Genomic DNA, 19,196 nt, shown 5'->3' on the forward strand with positions numbered 1-19,196 from the left:
AATCTATATTAGTCATGCCTCAGCTACCGACTGACAGTTCATATAACATACAATTTGAAAGAAATATTCTTGTATGCTTTGTTCTCAACACCAAAAAAAAACAAAACAATTCTTTCCAAAACATTTAAACAATTCATTTTTACTAAACCAACCATTAGTTCTTTTTCATACACACTTATATTTGTATAACTATAGCTAAAATTTGTTTTCTGTTTCCACTTCTCAAATAATTTTGTATTAAAATCCCATTAAAATTATTAAATTAACATAAATATACAAATGGAAAATTATAATTATAGATTTGTAGTTATTTTAGTTTAATTTTTTTTTATCTTTATCTCATCATCATCATTATCATTTACTTTATACAGGTTTTTGTTGTTTTTCCATTAGTAATAATTCTTTTTTATTTCTGGTTTTCTAAACAAATTATATTCAAATATATAATTACTGTTTTAATAATGCCGCTGTTATTTGGGTTTTAGTTTAAAGACCACCTAAAGCGTTCGCCACCTTTTTGTTGCTGTCTAAGTATGAAGAATTCCCCTCACTTTACAGCTCACAGTAACTAAGAGAAGTAAATATTTCAAATGAAATGTTGTTGAAAAATTTGAGTTAGTGTTTTTCTAAAATGAGTTATTATATATAATTATCAAATTTACATAGAAATTTTATGCAAAAATATCGGAAATAATTATGAAAATGCTTAATAATTATTTATGTTTTGTGGCATTTGTAATGATGAGAGTTTCTCACATAGATTTGTTATGCTTCTTAGACTTCCTTAATTATTTACACAAAGTAAGAAATTATTTAAAATTATCTGCTTAAAATGTTTAAGAAATGAAAGAAGAAAAATTTTGTAATAATAGCAAGTATTAAAAGTCAAATTAAGAAATAAGTTAGGGCTACATATGATATAATGAACAGTAGGTTTTCTTTGTAAAATTAGAGAGTTTTGGTAAAGCTTTTGTGAGAGATTTTAGATTAATTGTGAACAAATTGTAAATAACGATATGAATAACGTTGGCGGCACACAAAATGTGTGTGAGATATCATCGGCATTCGGCTTCGCTGGTTGCCGAGCTTGCCGATGGCATGGTTTATGTTGGCTTTGAGGGCCGCTGTGGTTTGTGACTTATTCGCATAGAACTGGGACTTAAGAAAACGCCACAAGAGGAAGTCTATCACACGGTCTCGGTGGCCATTTCACATCACCTAAATGTGAGATTCTCATGCCCTAAAATCTCTCGTGCAGAATAACCAATGTGGCATAAGCTGTGTGGCACGTAGCTTCGTCCTATTTAAACCATATGGCGTTGGTGTCATATCATCCATTTTAGTATAAAAAAAATTGGTAATCATCGACCTATAGCACTCGCCATACTCTCTGTGCCAAAGAGCATTGGACGCTCTTGGATCTCGTGTGGATTAGTATCGTTTCAAATTCGATATCTTTCAAAATTCAACAATTTTGTTTGTTGACGTACCCATTCATCTAGAAATGGGCTTCATCGCTGATGATGATTTTTTTTATGATGCTATCAAAGTCATAGTTTGGAATTACCTATTGGAAGACCCTTTAAGATGTTTTTGTTAGTTTATATTGTAGCTCGTTGCACATAAAATCAAGTAGATCTGATATGATTTTGTTCTGACAACACTACACCACTCTTATTTGGAGTCTCTAATCGTTTTAGGGAAATAACTGTTCATAACCTTTCGTTCGTTGAATATTCAATTTTAATTTCTTTTCCCCACACAAAGTTTAAATCTTAAATCTTAAACTTTGTGTGGGGAAAAGAAATTAAAATTGAATATTCAACGAACGAAAGGTTATGAACAGTTATTTCCCTAAAACGATTAGAGACTCCAAATAAGAGTGGTGTAGTGTTGTCAGAACAAAATCATATCAGATCTACTTGATTTTATGTGCAACGAGCTTATTTTTATTTAAAAAAAATAATGCATTTTACTTTACAAAAAATAAACAAACCAAAAAGTTCATATTTAATTCTTCAATACGTTTAGACATTTAAAAATATATTTAACGAATATTCAATTATTTAGCTTTTGTATATTGATTTTGTCAATATTGACAAAATATATATTGATATTGAGAGTTAAGGAGTCTCGACAGTAACATCATCTCCTATGATAGGATATCGCGGGCGATTGAGAGTTTCTCACAATTCAAGTCACCTGGGCAGAATGGTATATTGTGAAAGATTCTACAAAGTTCAAAAAAGCATTTCATTCCCTGGCTTCATAGAATATTTGCGCTCTGTCTCTCCCTCAAACTGGAGGATGGTTAAGGTCGTTTTTGTTCCCAAGATCGTCAAAAGAAATTATGAGATTGCGAAGGACTTTCGCCCAATTAATCTTTCCAGTTTTAAACGTTGGAAAGACTCATTGACGCTCACATAAGGCATCGACACGGGGCACAACACGGCTCTGTACTAGTCAGCACGCCTACCTTAAGGGTTACCATACAGATTCAGCTCTGCATGAGGTCGTAAGAGTTATAGATCTCTTAAACAATACACAATTGTCTTGGGTGAATCCAAGCATAACAGAACTTGTACTTTTCACGACAAAGACCAAAATTCCAAGCTTCAGACTACCGCGGCTAAAAAAACTGCGATATCCCCTTTTCAAATAATGCAAAATGTCTGGGTATTATATTGGACTCTAAATTATCATGGAAACTATATAATCAACATAGGATTAAGAGGGCAACGATGGCCTACTACACATAAGATGTTTGCTAAAAATGGGGACTTAGTCCCAGCATAGTTAAATGGATGTATACGGCTATAGTACGTCCAATTCTTACCTATGCATTTCTTGTATGGTGGACTGAACAAGAAGGAAATATTTCGCGCACCAACTATATAAAGTCCAGAGATCAGCTTGCATTGGTATAACTGGCACACTAAGAACTAGTCCTTCAGAGGCACTGAACATTATACTGCACCTTGTGCCAATAATGGCCACATCTACATAATGGCCACGTCTGCAGCGCAGCTAGGCTTCACGCATCTGGATTTTGGAGATCGACTGCCTTCGATCGCTTTCCAACCTTCTAACTATATTACTCCATAGACAGATTTTGATAGGGTGTTCAAGGTGGTGGTTCTGGCGTCTTCTGTGACGAACTTGGGTCATGCAACTCATACCATCTTTCGAATGAGTGTAGTAGTGTTTTTGAAATCATGGTAACTTGTAATACACTATATAATCATAATACTCGGCAATCAAGCGGCACTTTTCTCATTGAATGCCTACAGAACTTCATCTTCATTTGTCAGGCAATGTAAGAATTCTCTGTCAAGACTAGGTAGTCTATATGACATTACTTTGGTTTGGGTCTCTGAGCACAGAGACCACTATGGCAATGAACTATACAAACTAGATCTACCTTAGATATCTCCAATGCGATTCGAACGAACTCAGTAGCAATTCCACTGGGGACTATTAAAAATATTATCTCCAGACACTTTCTTACAAAGGCTGAGGAATAGATGGCGTAATTTAGTTGAAGTGCTCCTCTTTTAACGAAAAACATACTATTTAACGGATAACCCGGAATAGAAGGGATATATCAAGGCTGATGGCAGTATTAACGGGGCACTGGACGTTAGGCAAGCACGCTTGTCGTCTTGGACTCCCGTAGTTGTAAGTTTAGGGAAAAAGAGGAGACGATTTTTCACCTTCTCTGCGAGTGCCCAGTCCTGAGTCTGAAGAGGCATAAATTAATGGGCAACTACATATTCACCAACCTTGGTGAGGTAGCTAGTTCTAAACTTAACGATCTACTGAGATATTTCACGGCTACAGATTGGGTCTAGCAAACTCTACATTTTATATACATTACGATGTTAACGATATTACATCTGACAAGTGGTGTGGTTTTTGTCAAAACGGAGACCCTTCGACTATACAAAAAATTTAATGCTAAGTCGTGTAAAGTAAAATTTGGCTCCCGAACATAGCGAACATAGTCCTCCCCCAGACCTATCCTATACCTATTTTATCCAATTTTCAAAAAAAATTAGGTTTGAGTAAAAAATTCTAAGAATGCAAAACACAGATCCTCAAAAAATCTCTGTATATTAGGGAAACATTTCCAAAGCCTTCTTACTATCACACGTCATATTTGAAAATAAAACATGGTATAGATTATAATGGCATTGATATAAGAACGTGTGGATCTATATCAGTTAAACATTTTGTTATTATATCTTCAAACGTTAAAATTTTACAATTATTCAAATTTTATATTTTTCTTCATTTAAAATCCCCATATTATATTATAATATCCTAATGTTTTCACCAAATCCAAATACTTATATACATATATGAAACTTATATTTACTCTTCAGAAGCTTCAGAAACCTGACCCCATTCAAAGATTATTTTTTATAGATCTTCTCAAGGACTATTTATATTTTAAATTTCAGCTTATACAGATCATAAATGGATTTTTTTTTAAATATGAGACCCGAGGTGACCAACTTTTAGGGGCCCCTAATTGACCTACGAAGCTACAACTACTGTAAAACATCTCACTCTAACCTTGTGAAATTTCGTTATTATATCTCCAATAGTTCGCGAGATATCGAATTATTTAAAAATAAAAGTTTTTGAACCACTGTAGATCGGTGCATAATTGACCATAACCCATATAACTCCTATATCAAAAAATTATAAATGTAGAACCGTATATTGATGGTGGGTACACAAGATTAGTGATGCTAGTGGTTTTTGTTAATACTATCGATTTTTTATACATTTTTATACCCTTCAGCTTCGTGAGAAGGGTATATATAAGTTTGTCATTCCGTTTGTAATTTCTACATTTTTCATTTCCGACCCTATAAAGTATATATATTCTGGATCCTTATAGATAGCGGAGTCGATTAAGCCATGTCTGTCTGTCTGTCTGTCTGTCTGTCTGTCTGTCTGTCTGTCTGTCTGTCTGTCTGTCTGTCTGTCTGTCTGTCTGTCTGTCTGTCTGTCTGTCTGTCTGTCTGTCTGTCTGTCTGTCTGTCTGTCTGTCTGTCTGTCTGTCTGTCTGTCTGTCTGTCTGTCTGTCTGTCTGTCTGTCTGTCTGTCTGTCTGTCTGTCTGTCTGTCTGTCTGTCTGTCTGTCTGTCTGTCTGTCTGTCTGTCTGTCTGTCTGTCTGTCTGTCTGTCTGTCTGTCTGTCTGTCTGTCTGTCTGTCTGTCTGTCTGTCTGTCTGTCTGTCTGTCTGTCTGTCTGTCTGTCTGTCTGTCTGTCTGTCTGTCTGTCTGTCTGTCTGTCTGTCTGTCTGTCTGTCTGTCTGTCTGTCTGTCTGTCTGTCTGTCTGTCTGTCTGTCTGTCTGTCTGTCTGTCTGTCTGTCTGTCTGTCTGTCTGTCTGTCTGTCTGTCTGTCTGTCTGTCTGTCTGTCTGTCTGTCTGTCTGTCTGTCTGTCTGTCTGTCTGTCTGTCTGTCTGTCTGTCTGTCTGTCTGTCTGTCTGTCTGTCTGTCTGTCTGTCTGTCTGTCTGTCTGTCTGTCTGTCTGTCTGTCTGTCTGTCTGTCTGTCTGTCTGTCTGTCTGTCTGTCTGTCTGTCTGTCTGTCTGTCTGTCTGTCTGTCTGTCTGTCTGTCTGTCTGTCTGTCTGTCTGTCTGTCTGTCTGTCTGTCTGTCTGTCTGTCTGTCTGTCTGTCTGTCTGTCTGTCTGTCTGTCTGTCTGTCTGTCTGTCTGTCTGTCTGTCTGTCTGTCTGTCTGTCTGTCTGTCTGTCTGTCTGTCTGTCTGTCTGTCTGTCTGTCTGTCTGTCTGTCTGTCTGTCTGTCTGTCTGTCTGTCTGTCTGTCTGTCTGTCTGTCTGTCTGTCTGTCTGTCTGTCTGTCTGTCTGTCTGTCTGTCTGTCTGTCTGTCTGTCTGTCTGTCTGTCTGTCTGTCTGTCTGTCTGTCTGTCTGTCTGTCTGTCTGTCTGTCTGTATGTCTGTCTGTCTGTCTGTCTGTCTGTCTGTCTGTCTGTCTGTCTGTCTGTCTGTCTGTCTGTCTGTCTGTCTGTCTGTCTGTCTGTCTGTCTGTCTGTCTGTCTGTCTGTCTGTCTGTCTGTCTGTCTGTCTGTCTGTCTGTCTGTCTGTCTGTCTGTCTGTCTGTCTGTCTGTCTGTCTGTCTGTCTGTCTGTCTGTCTGTCTGTCTGTCTGTCTGTCTGTCTGTCTGTCTGTCTGTCTGTCTGTCTGTCTGTCTGTCTGTCTGTCTGTCTGTCTGTCTGTCTGTCTGTCTGTCTGTCTGTCTGTCTGTCTGTCTGTCTGTCTGTCTGTCTGTCTGTCTGTCTGTCTGTCTGTCTGTCTGTCTGTCTGTCTGTCTGTCTGTCTGTCTGTCTGTCTGTCTGTCTGTCTGTCTGTCTGTCTGTCTGTCTGTCTGTCTGTCTGTCTGTCTGTCTGTCTGTCTGTCTGTCTGTCTGTCTGTCTGTCTGTCTGTCTGTCTGTCTGTCTGTCTGTCTGTCTGTCTGTCTGTCTGTCTGTCTGTCTGTCTGTCTGTCTGTCTGTCTGTCTGTCTGTCTGTCTGTCTGTCTGTCTGTCTGTCTGTCTGTCTGTCTGTCTGTCTGTCTGTCTGTCTGTCTGTCTGTCTGTCTGTCTGTCTGTCTGTCTGTCTGTCTGTCTGTCTGTCTGTTGAAATCAATTTTCTGAAGGCCCCAGATATCTCCGGGATCCAAATCTTCAACAATTCTGTCAGACATACTTTCGAGAATTTTGCTATTTAAAATCAGCAAAATCCGTCCATAAATAACGGAGATATGAGCAAAAATCCGAGACAACCTCTGAAAATTTCATCAAAAAACACAATGTATTGCATGCTTTGACAAAAAAACAACAAAACGTATGCTTGGGTGTGCAAGCTTTGTGTATTTGGTTTTTTTTTGTTTTTTGTTTCTTTTGGCGTTGTTGTTGTTTTTTATACAACTAAACGTTTGTTTGGTTGTGTGTTGGTTTTTTTGACAAAAAATCAACAAATCGTATGTTTGAATGTGCATGCTTTGCGTATTTTGTTTCTTTTGGCGTTGTTGTTGTTTTTTATACAATTAAACGTATGTTTGGATGTGTGTTGGTTTCATTGCCTTGCGTATTTTGTTTTTTCTTTTGGTGTTTTGTTTCGTTTGGCGTTGTTGTTGTTTTTTGTGTTCTTGATAAATTTAGGATGCTGTACGCTGAAAGTGGGCAATGTACATACATATATACTAATTATAAAAAATAATAATGCATCCACAACAAAGGTGAAGGGTATATAAGATTCGGCATAGCCGAATATAGCACTCTTACTTGTTTTAATTTATAATTACTTGAAACTAGTTGACCGAACCGGCTTCTCCCGGTAGCATTTACTAATGTTAGTTCTTCAAGTTTCTCCAACCCACATACACCTGCCTGTTCTTATTTATTTGCATATAAAATATCTAAATTTGTACTGCATACTTTAGGGAGCTTTTTTATTACAGTTGACTGGACTAAAAAAAAAAATTCACAGTTTTACCCGCAATTTTTTTATTTTTTTTTTCATCTGCTGAAAATTTCGAATCGAATAAAAAATCGGACGATGTCCGTCCGTCCGTCCGTCTGGTCGGCTGGCTGGCTGGCTGTCCATGTAAACCTTGTGCGCAGAGTACAGGTCGCAATTTTGAAGATATTTCGATCAAATTTGGTACATATTATTTTTTCGGCCCAACGACCAAGCCTATTGAAACTGGCTAAAATCGGTCCATTATTTCACCTAGCCCCCATACAAATGTCCTTCCGAAATTGGACTTTATCGGTCATAAATGTTTAATTTATAAATGTATGTCCACAAATTGCGCTCCAAATAAGTTTTATATATACAAAATTCATGTCACCAAATTTTGTTACGATCGGTCCATAATTAGTCATAGCTCCCATATAGACCCGCTTCCGAAAATCACTTTAACGTGCATAAATCGCTTAAAAATGTTGGTATACTCACAAAATTCAACATAGTAAACTTTCATATAGACACAAATCACACGACCTAATTTCATGGTGATCGGTCCATAATTGGTCATAGCCCCCATATAAGGCCCACTTCCGAAAATCACTCAAAAGTACAAATTATTGAAATTTTAAAAGAAAAATGTTTTTACTTTTTTACTTAGTGTAGGGTATTATATGGTCGGGCTTGACCGATCATACTTTCTTACTTGTTTTTATATACATATATAGATAGACAATAATTTTGCAAATAAATATTAATCTATGACCAGCTTAATTTTTATTCATAAACAGAAAAATCTATCGCTCACTAAATAAAAATTTCTCTACATAGAGATTTCGGAATTTAAATACAGCACAGCTCTTTATTTGTCTAGGCAAGCGACTTTTCCTAGACAAAAATTCTTTCAATATTTCCTTTGCCTATTACTAATCAGTCAATTTGTTTAAACTTTATTCACTTATTTAAATAAACAATTAAAACATTTCATAATTGAAATACTCAGCTACCCATAATCCTCATAACATCCTCCGTTAAATGATGTATATTAGAAAAGTGATCTAATAGAGAACGCGAACAAGCCTTAAAAACTCTTTGGCAATTGGCCCCAGAGCGGCCCATATGTTCAGCATGATAATACTCATTATCCGAGTGAGTCGATAATTTGTCGGCTGAAGAAGAGGGTCTGTAGGAAAAGAAAATAATTTAGCTAAATAACTATAACAAAAATCGTTTAACAAAACTTACGTTAATAAAATATGCAGTAGCTCTGATATTAAGCCATTATAATAATGAAATGGGGTTTCGGCAGCCTCACAAATACTTTTCAAAACACAATCTCTTCCAGAAAGTCCCATGCTGTAAGTTAAAAAATTAATTTTAAAGTAATAATTGTTTAATAAGTTTAAGTTTAGCACTTGCTTACCGATCAGCCAAACCTTCTAAGCCCTTGTAAATCGACCATCTATAACTGCTGAGTATAACTTTCTTATTATTGTTTAAGAACTCTTCTCTAGTTTGTTGAGGTAATTCTTCCGTTGATGTCAGGAAATTACGTCTTTGAAAAGGCATTACAGTTCTTATTTTTAATTGGGTGACGTTTTCGGGTAGAAAATATTCCGCCTTAAGCACATAGCCAGTGGTCATGGCTTCAAATTTTAAGTTATCCAAAGGTATACCAATACCAGAAATCCACTACGGAAGAGAAGGTGATACAAAAATAAACTTTTGATTTTAAAACTTTTGAAATAAATTCAAGTTTTTTTTTGAACTTTGCTTTTTTCCTTTCCACATCACTATTAGCACTTTATTTTTCTTAAAATTCACCTGTATTCTGGTGGGAGCTGTTCTTGGAAATGTCAGTAATGGCACAAAAGCTTCTATCGGCAGCAATAAAATAAAACTACCATAAACCATATAAAAAACATATTTACACATGTTTGAAAATTCTTTTCTATTTTTTTTCTTATTTTTATTTCAATTTCAAAATCTCACTTGGTTGTGAAAATCTGTGAAATCTACCTAAACGTTTGACTACCAACTAAATGTATTGTTCTATTTTGGAAACTTATTAACCAATGATTTTCATTAGATTGTTTTTTATTTAGTTAAAACAATAATATGCAGAGTAACATGGTTTTCACATGCAGTATTAGTTTGTTATATTGAGTAAAAGTAAAGTGTTTTAACCAGTTTTTGTAATTAGCACTTTCTTGCTTTTAACTGGCACAATTTCTCATTTTAAACGTCATCATACGTCAAGCTGTAAATTCTTAAAAATGTAACATATTTTAATGAGAGTAAGGTGAAGAGAGTGTCTTCGTTTTCGATGCTTCATTACAAGGTGTTACATTTATAAACTGTGGAGTATTTAACACAATTATTTCTATAAATATATTTATTCCAGAAACATCTGTAGAACTTGCTACAAAATCACTAGTTCTAGAATGACTATAACCAGAACCACTTTATATTATTTGATAATGTCCATAAAACTAGTGATATAGCAACTTCTTCTAGAGCCCGTTCTGAAGAATGGAATTTAATGGGAACTACTTATTTACAACTAGTTACATTTCGGTTCTAGACTAGTTCTATAGAACACAAAATAGTTCCGAAAGAACTTTATGTCAAAAATTTGTCAAAAAAAAAAATAATAAGAAAACTGCAATAAAAAGTGTTGCTCTTGAACATAAATTAAGTTAAACAAGTAAGAGTACTATATTCGGCCGTGCCGAATCTTAAATACCCTCCACCTAAATATGATGGTATAAAAACTGAAATAATATAACAGTTGTTAGAAAGACTAGTTTACGCAGAAGATATTTTATTTCAAATGTACAAAAAATTGTATCTAATTCAGCAATTTATAACTGAAACTCCTATTAGAACGTATGAAATTTAACAATTAGTTAATACGTTTGGATCAACATTTTTCTCATTTAACCTAAACTGAAGAAACAGAGTATAAAAAAGGGTATACAAATATATTTAGACAAATTTCAAAATATTTGGTTGTGGGACTTATGTGGGAGCTATGACCTATTATGATTCGATTGTCATAAAATATTTTTACGTGATTTTTATGTATTTATATGAGAGCTGTGGCCAATTATGGACCAATATTCACAAAATTCAGTATTACGATTTTTAAATACAAATTTCTGATCTGTGTACTATTTTGGTTTAATATATGGATGCTATGACCTATTAAGGTCCTAAGTATTTAAGGGCTATTTTTGTAGAATTTCATATAAACAACGCTATTAACAAGAGTGGACCTTATATGGGAGCTATGCCGAATTATGGACCAATATTTAAAAAATCTTTTAGTATGATTCTTGGATACAAATTACTGATCGGTGTAAAATTTTGGTTCAGTATAGATTTTTATGGATATTTGTGCAGGTTAATGTGTTTTCCTGAAGTGGTACTTATATGGAGGCTATGACCAATTATGGGCCTATCATCATAAACGATTTGGTACATCGATTTTTGTATATATTGAATAAATTTGTTTTGAATTTCAACCTGATAACTATATTTGTAAGAAATTTATGAGGATTTTAGTGATTTTCGGGAGTGGACCTTATATGGGAGCTATGGTTAAATATGGATATTCACAAAATCCAGAAGTATGATTACTGGATACAAATTACTGATCTGTGCGTAATTTCATTTTGATATTGATATGTTTTTAATATTTTTTAAGGTTAATATCTTTTTTCGGAAATGGGCCTTATAGGAGAGCTATGACCAATTATCGGCCAATCTGCATAAAATTTGGAACAGTGATATCTATATATATGAGTATAATTTATGTGGAATTTTAGCATGATAAAGGTATTCATAAGAGATTTATTAGTACTTAAGTGATTTTTGGAAGTGGACCTTATATGGGAGCTATGATCAAATATGGACCGATATTCACAAAATCTAGTAGTATGATTTCTAAATATAAACTACGGATGTGTGTGAAGTTTTGTTTTGATATTGATATGTTTTAGATATTTATGTAGGTTATTGTGTTTTTCGGAAGTGTTCCATATATGGGAACTATAACCAATTATCGGCCGATCTTCATAGAATTAGGTACAGCGATTTTGGTATATATGGGGATTATTTATGTCGAATTTCAACTTGATAGCGACATTTATAAGATATTTATGCTTATTTAAGAGATGGGGGCTATGGTCAAATATGGACCGATTCACAAAAAATTTTGTAATATAAATTTTTTTACCACGAAACTTTTTTTTTCTGAATTTTATATGGATATTCCTATTCTGTAGGCATTTATAGACCATAGAAACATATTTCGGGAAGAAATTTGTATGGGAGCTAGGAGAAATCATGGACCGATTCTTATAATTTTCACCAGAGTTAATCCTTTTGTCATAAAAGTAACGAGTGCAAAATTTTATGATATTAGCTGCAATATATTTACAAAAAATGTCCAAAAATATGTGAAAATTATCAATTTTTTTTTTGAGGTTGTCCTACATTTTCATTCATAACTTTGGTTCCACTGTACCGCTTTCGCTGATTTTCAATACCAAACTGCTTAGGACAATAATAAACATTTTTCTTGCAACTCTACTAAGTTTGTTTGCGTATTTTGTACGTGAGCGTGTTTTACACTGACGGACAGACGGACAGACGGACAGACAGACGGACATGGCTCAATCGACTTAGAATTTCATAAGGATCAATAATATATATATACTTTGTTGGGTCTCAGATGAATATTTCTCAATGTTACACACGGAATGACAAACTTATATATACCCTCATTCACCACTTATGGTGGTGGAGGGTATAAAACAAGTAAGAAAGTATGGTCGGTCAAGCCCGACACTAAGTAAATGAGCAAAATCATTTTTCTTTTAAAATTTCAATAATTTATTTTCGTGAATGAATTTCGGAAGAGTGCTATGATGGGAGCATGACTAATTATGGACCGATCGCCATGAAATTATATCATGCTATTTATGTCTATATGAAAGTTATTCGTGTTTAATTTTATGTGTATACCAACATTTTTAAGAGATTTATGCTCGTTAAAGTGATTTTCGGAAATGGGCCTTATATGGGAGCTATGACAAATTATGAACCGATCGTCATGAAATTTGGTTGTGTTATTTATGTCTATATGAGAGTTATTTGTGTTGAATTTTATGTATATACCAACACTTTTAAGAGATTTATACCCGTTAAAGATATGGGCCTTATATGGGAGCTATGACTTATATGGGATCTATATCTGGATTACTAAGTCATTAATATAGACAATATGGATATCTAATTATAGATATTTCAAAGCCCATTGCAACGCTGTAGATAAGGCTATAGTAAGTTGGATCTACAATGGGTCAAAATCGGGAAAAATATTTTTTAACCCGAATTTTTTTTGTCATACATTTTTTTTCAAAAAAAAAAAATTTGAAAACTAAAAAAAAAAATTTGGAATAAACTTTTTTTAAAAAAAAATTAAAAAACAATTTAAAAAAAAAAAAAATTTTGAAAAACAATTACAAACAATTAAAAAAATTTATTTTAAAGTATAATTTGGTGAAGTGTATATAAGATTCGGCACAGCCGAATATAGCTTTCTTACTTGTTTTTTTGTAAAATTTTACCTCATTTTTTCGCTCCTTCTTTCGCTTCTAAGCTCTTTACCGCTTTGCGATCTGAAACTTGCTGAACTTTGGCTCTACGCACAAATGAATTAGAACATTGAACTTTACGAGCTGCTTTTCAGATAGAAGTGTTCGGTGCTCTTTGAAATAATTGTTTGATCTATTTTACCTTACCAATATATGTTAGTCCTTTTTTTCTTCCTGCACACAGAAAACAGATTCGTGATAGCAACCGAATTTGTTGCCAATCGAATGAATTTAGATTAGTGACCGAACTTTGCAGTTGTGGATACAAAATTTTGAAAGGAGAAACAAAAGTTTGGTTGCTTCAACCGAAATTCTTCTTTATCAACTGAGTTTCTGTTGATAGAACCGAAAAATTGTATATGTGCAACCGAATCGTTCGATTGACAACAGATTCGGTTGCTTTCAAGAATATGTTTTCTATGTGTGGTCCATTTTTGTTTCAATGGTCAAGTCTTCCTTATACTGCTAAATGACGTTTGAAACAGTGTGACCTTCAGATCTTTTCCTAACTTTTGGAAAGTACATATTGGATTTTTTTGAAAAGTTTTAATTATTTTTTTACGTACCTTTTTTCGCCTTTTGATCGGAATAACAGTCGAAAATTAATGCTTTAGAAAAGATAATATATGACATATTTTTTCTCACTTACTCTTTACAGCTCAGGATAGATGTTGGAATAGCCCTTCTAGCGTTGATAGCTGATAGCTATGTAGATGCACATACCTGTAACATAGAATCAGTTATCTTACTAGCTAATTAACGGGTTTCTTGAACAGCTAATTGACCTGACTATTTGCAGTTAAAAAGGTCATAGGTAGTTCAATAACCAATTGCTTTTAAACAAAACTTCCAAGGACAACTCTTCAATAAATAACTTCTGGTGAGTAAAATAATTACTATCTAAAGTGCTGTACAAAATAATCGTTTAAAGTGACTACTATCTAGGTTACTTAGAGACACTTAAATGACAATTTCCTTCATGCTAGATTACATGGGATGTATAAGGTAACCAATTAACTTATCTCATCTGAAAACTTGATTCAATTTTTTTTATATGGAAGATTCCAGAGACAAATTCTTTCAAATACAAAAAGGGAAGATGCAGCACCCTGTTCATTTTGTCCCTAACTTCTATTCATTCTATTTCATTTCTAAATTACCACATACTGCAACTTTCTTTGAAAACTATGTATGTATGTACGAGTACTTACCAACTAACTTTCAGCCACACATTAACTATAATAAATTTAGCAAACAGTTGCAAAATATCTACTGTCAGAGACACAACACACAGACAAAATGTTGTTGCAGCAATCAGTTAAACTACAACTGACCCACATAACAAAACTACAATTACTTGCCACAATTGTCTTGTTCAGGGTAAATAATATAAATTGTGTATTATTTCCAAGAGGAGGATCATTTGGGGTAAGGAAAACAAATAATAATAAAAGATTTATTAGTAAAGTGAATAAATTATAAATAAAATTACCATATTTTTTTTAGTATTTAGCAGCCGTGGCCATGCCTTTGGATTTACCCAATCGCAATGTTTATATGGCTTTCAATTTTGAATCAAATTATGGCCTGCCCTCCAATGATTCCTACAATGAATGGATTGATAGGGTAAGTTTTCGGTTAATTATTTATTTGAAAAATCTTTGTTATTATTTAAAATTTCTAGTGGGATATAGATGAACAATTTGTGGGCATTGGCAATGATGTGACCCCCATTAACAATCGACGCAAAAAACGTTCCCGTTTCTTGCCCCATTATGATCGCCACTCATTCTATCGCTCGTTTACGGGTTATTTAGAACATTTTCAAATGAATGGTACAGCCTGTCTGTTGAGAACAATTTGTGAAGTGGCCGCCTCTTCGTTGCATGAAAACAACGGTGTCTTGGGCAGTATTTTGATGATTTTATTCATGTAATTATAAAAAGTTTTTATTCATTCTTCTTTCTTTCTTTCGCATTTATAATTTTTGGTTGGGTTTCTTTTAAGACATTAAGTCAGAGATAAGACAATATGAGAATGTGAGGTCTGGTTTCTTGAAGAATTTTTTTTGAGAAATGTTTTAAAAGATAAAACAATATGTGCTTGTTTAACATAAAGTAAATGTCCAAAGGACCCTACAACAAGTAGCATAAATAAGGCAAGTTGTTTAAAAAAATAATAACATTTGAGCTAGAATTCCAAATCAGAATTAGTTGGGCCATGATCACATCAACATTACTGTAATCCAATAACAAGGTCTACGCAATCATTATCATGATTATAGGAACAATTAAATGATTCCTTCAATCATAATATTTTTGTAGAGACCACGATATTATTAAATTAATAAAAATAATATAGAGAAAGATCTTTGAAAATTTATTATGTCGAGGGCTTATATTCAATAAGACCTATCTGCAGTATTGATAAACCCGCAGATAGACTTTATTGAATATAAGTCGTCTATATTATTTCTATTCTACTTGAAGATTAATTTTGACTGTAGCTAACTTTAAATTCCATTATGCCTCTCTTTATTGTCTTCTTTTTTATTGGCTATTTGTTTGTATCTTCTCCTTAAATCCTATACTCACATTTATCCTTGTTTTCGCAACAATGTATATCCAAAATGAAATGTTTGTATAATAATTACTCATTTGGGTAACATTTTTTCTGTTATTTGTTGGATCTCATGATTATATATGTTAAATAGGCCAACAACATCACGACCAGAAGCACCTCCACTACATCACCACATAGCCGACAACGACCTCTATCGAGCTGAATGGCAGGGCAAACAGTATTTGGCCAATAACCAGGGTGAGGAAGAATACAATGAGCATATTACTAATGCCTGTATGGATTATATGGATTGGTGTCCTGAAGGAGTTATTAATATGATTTCAAGTTGGCATTAAACAACAGCAGCAACAACAAAAAACAACAATAATAACCCAAAAATATTATTATTGTCTGTTTCTTTAACGGCCGGTCGGCCGGCTGTATTGTGTGTGAAAACTGAAATTAAGTCAGAAATATGAAAAACAAAGTTGCTCAATAAAAACTGTTTTAAATTTCATTCATTTCAATTCTTTTCATTTCATGAATTTGTTTTGTTTCTCTTTTATTTTTGGAAAATTGTACCCATAATAACCATAATTTGGTACATTTGTATGGTATAATTATGTTAAAATTTGAGAAAATAAAAACAAAACAAGAAAATATTTCAAGATTATAACAGGTTGATTACGACTTCAATATGATTGCGAATAGCATTGATTATGTGTTTATGGCAAAATTATATAAATAATGTTCTTTTGGGGAAAAAAGGGTTCCTTTATTCAAATTAAAATATGTTTTTGGTTTTAAAATTAACTTTATCCAAAGAAACACGGCTAAAGGAAACATTTTTAATTCAATATTAGAATAAAACAGAACTAGAGCAGAACTAGAACAGAACTAGAACAGAACTAGAACAGAACTAGAACAGAACTAGAACAGAACTAGAACAGAACTAGAACAGAACTAGAACAGAACTAGAACAGAACTAGAACAGAACTAGAACAGAACTAGAACAGAACTAGAACAGAACTAGAACAGAACTAGAACAGAACTAGAACAGAACTAGAACAGAACTAGAACAGAACTAGAACAGAACTAGAACAGAACTAGAACAGAACTAGAACAGAACTAGAACAGAACTAGAACAGAACTAGAACAGAACTAGAACAGAACTAGAACAGAACTAGAACAGAACTAGAACAGAACTAGAACAGAACTAGAACAGAACTAGAACAGAACTAGAACAGAACTAGAACAGAACTAGAACAGAACTAGAACAGAACTAGAACAGAACTAGAACAGAACTAGAACAGAACTAGAACAGAACTAGAACAGAACTAGAACAGAACTAGAACAGAACTAGAACAGAACTAGAACAGAACTAGAACAGAACTAGAACAGAACTAGAACAGAACTAGAACAGAACTAGAACAGAACTAGAACAGAACTAGAACAGAACTAGAACAGAACTAGAACAGAACTAGAACAGAACTAGAACAGAACTAGAACAGAACTAGAACAGAACTAGAACAGAACTAGAACAGAACTAGAACAGAACTAGAACAGAACTAGAACAGAACTAGAACAGAACTAGAACAGAACTAGAACAGAACTAGAACAGAACTAGAACAGAACTAGAACAGAACTAGAACAGAACTAGAACAGAACTAGAACTAGAACAGAACAGAACTAGAACTAGAACTAGAACTAGAACTAGAACAGAACTAGAACAGAACTAGAACAGAACTAGAACAGAACTAGAACAGAACTAGAACAGAACTAGAACAGAACTAGAACAGAACTAGAACAGAACTAGAACAGAACTAGAACAGAACTAGAACAGAACTAGAACAGAACTAGAACAGAACTAGAACAGAACTAGAACAGAACTAGAACAGAACTAGAACAGAACTAGAACAGAACTAGAACAGAACTAGAACAGAACTAGAACAGAACTAGAACAGAACTAGAACAGAACTAGAACAGAACTAGAACAGAACTAGAACAGAACTAGAACAGAACTAGAACAGAACTAGAACAGAACTAGAACAGAACTAGAACAGAACTAGAACAGAACTAGAACAGAACTAGAACAGAACTAGAACAGAACTAGAACAGAACTAGAACAGAACTAGAACAGAACTAGAACAGAACTAGAACAGAACTAGAACAGAACTAGAACAGAACTAGAACAGAACTAGAACAGAACTAGAACAGAACTAGAACAGAACTAGAACAGAACTAGAACAGAACTAGAACAGAACTAGAACAGAACTAGAACAGAACTAGAACAGAACTAGAACAGAACTAGAACAGAACTAGAACAGAACTAGAACAGAACTAGAACAGAACTAGAACAGAACTAGAACAGAACTAGAACAGAACTAGAACAGAACTAGAACAGAACTAGAACAGAACTAGAACAGAACTAGAACAGAACTAGAACAGAACTAGAACAGAACTAGAACAGAACTAGAACAGAACTAGAACAGAACTAGAACAGAACTAGAACAGAACTAGAACAGAACTAGAACAGAACTAGAACAGAACTAGAACAGAACTAGAACAGAACTAGAACAGAACTAGAACAGAACTAGAACAGAACTAGAACAGAACTAGAACAGAACTAGAACAGAACTAGAACAGAACTAGAACAGAACTAGAACAGAACTAGAACAGAACTAGAACAGAACTAGAACAGAACTAGAACAGAACTAGAACAGAACTAGAACAGAACTAGAACAGAACTAGAACAGAACTAGAACAGAACTAGAACAGAACTAGAACAGAACTAGAACAGAACTAGAACAGAACTAGAACAGAACTAGAACAGAACTAGAACAGAACTAGAACAGAACTAGAACAGAACTAGAACAGAACTAGAACAGAACTAGAACAGAACTAGAACAGAACTAGAACAGAACTAGAACAGAACTAGAACAGAACTAGAACAGAACTAGAACAGAACTAGAACAGAACTAGAACAGAACTAGAACAGAACTAGAACAGAACTAGAACAGAACTAGAACAGAACTAGAACAGAACTAGAACAGAACTAGAACAGAACTAGAACAGAACTAGAACAGAACTAGAACAGAACTAGAACAGAACTAGAACAGAACTAGAACAGAACTAGAACAGAACTAGAACAGAACTAGAACAGAACTAGAACAGAACTAGAACAGAACTAGAACAGAACTAGAACAGAACTAGAACAGAACTAGAACAGAACTAGAACAGAACTAGAACAGAACTAGAACAGAACTAGAACAGAACTAGAACAGAACTAGAACAGAACTAGAACAGAACTAGAACAGAACTAGAACAGAACTAGAACAGAACTAGAACTGAACTAGAACAGAACTAGAACAGAACTAGAACAGAACTAGAACAGAACTAGAACAGAACTAGAACTGAACTAGAACATAACTAGAACATAACTAGAACAGAACTAGAACAGAACTAGAACAGAACTAGAACAGAACTA

The 19,196-nt window shown here is 34.1% G+C and overlaps 2 protein-coding genes across 2 annotated transcripts; one reads left to right on the top strand and one right to left on the bottom strand.

Annotated features, from left to right (window-relative positions):
- Positions 1-8,483: 8,483 nt before the first annotated feature.
- Positions 8,484-9,408, bottom strand: LOC135955690 (uncharacterized). Its single transcript, XM_065506048.1, has 4 exons — positions 9,309-9,408; positions 8,908-9,176; positions 8,730-8,840; positions 8,484-8,667 (listed from the first exon to the last, which is right to left on the bottom strand). Exons 1-4 carry the CDS (start codon positions 9,396-9,398, stop codon positions 8,484-8,486), a joined length of 654 nt encoding a protein of 217 aa, XP_065362120.1. The 5' UTR covers positions 9,399-9,408.
- Positions 9,409-14,658: 5,250 nt separating this feature from the next.
- Positions 14,659-16,230, top strand: LOC135955994 (uncharacterized). The gene is made up of 3 exons (XM_065506447.1): positions 14,659-14,773; positions 14,832-15,079; positions 15,861-16,230. Exons 1-3 carry the CDS (start codon positions 14,672-14,674, stop codon positions 16,063-16,065), a joined length of 555 nt encoding a protein of 184 aa, XP_065362519.1. The 5' UTR covers positions 14,659-14,671; the 3' UTR covers positions 16,066-16,230.
- The last annotated feature ends 2,966 nt before the right edge of the window (positions 16,231-19,196 follow it).

The sequence above is a fragment of the Calliphora vicina genome, chromosome 3 (genome assembly GCF_958450345.1).
Source record: "Calliphora vicina chromosome 3, idCalVici1.1, whole genome shotgun sequence".
NCBI classification, from domain to species: Eukaryota; Metazoa; Arthropoda; class Insecta; order Diptera; family Calliphoridae; genus Calliphora; species Calliphora vicina.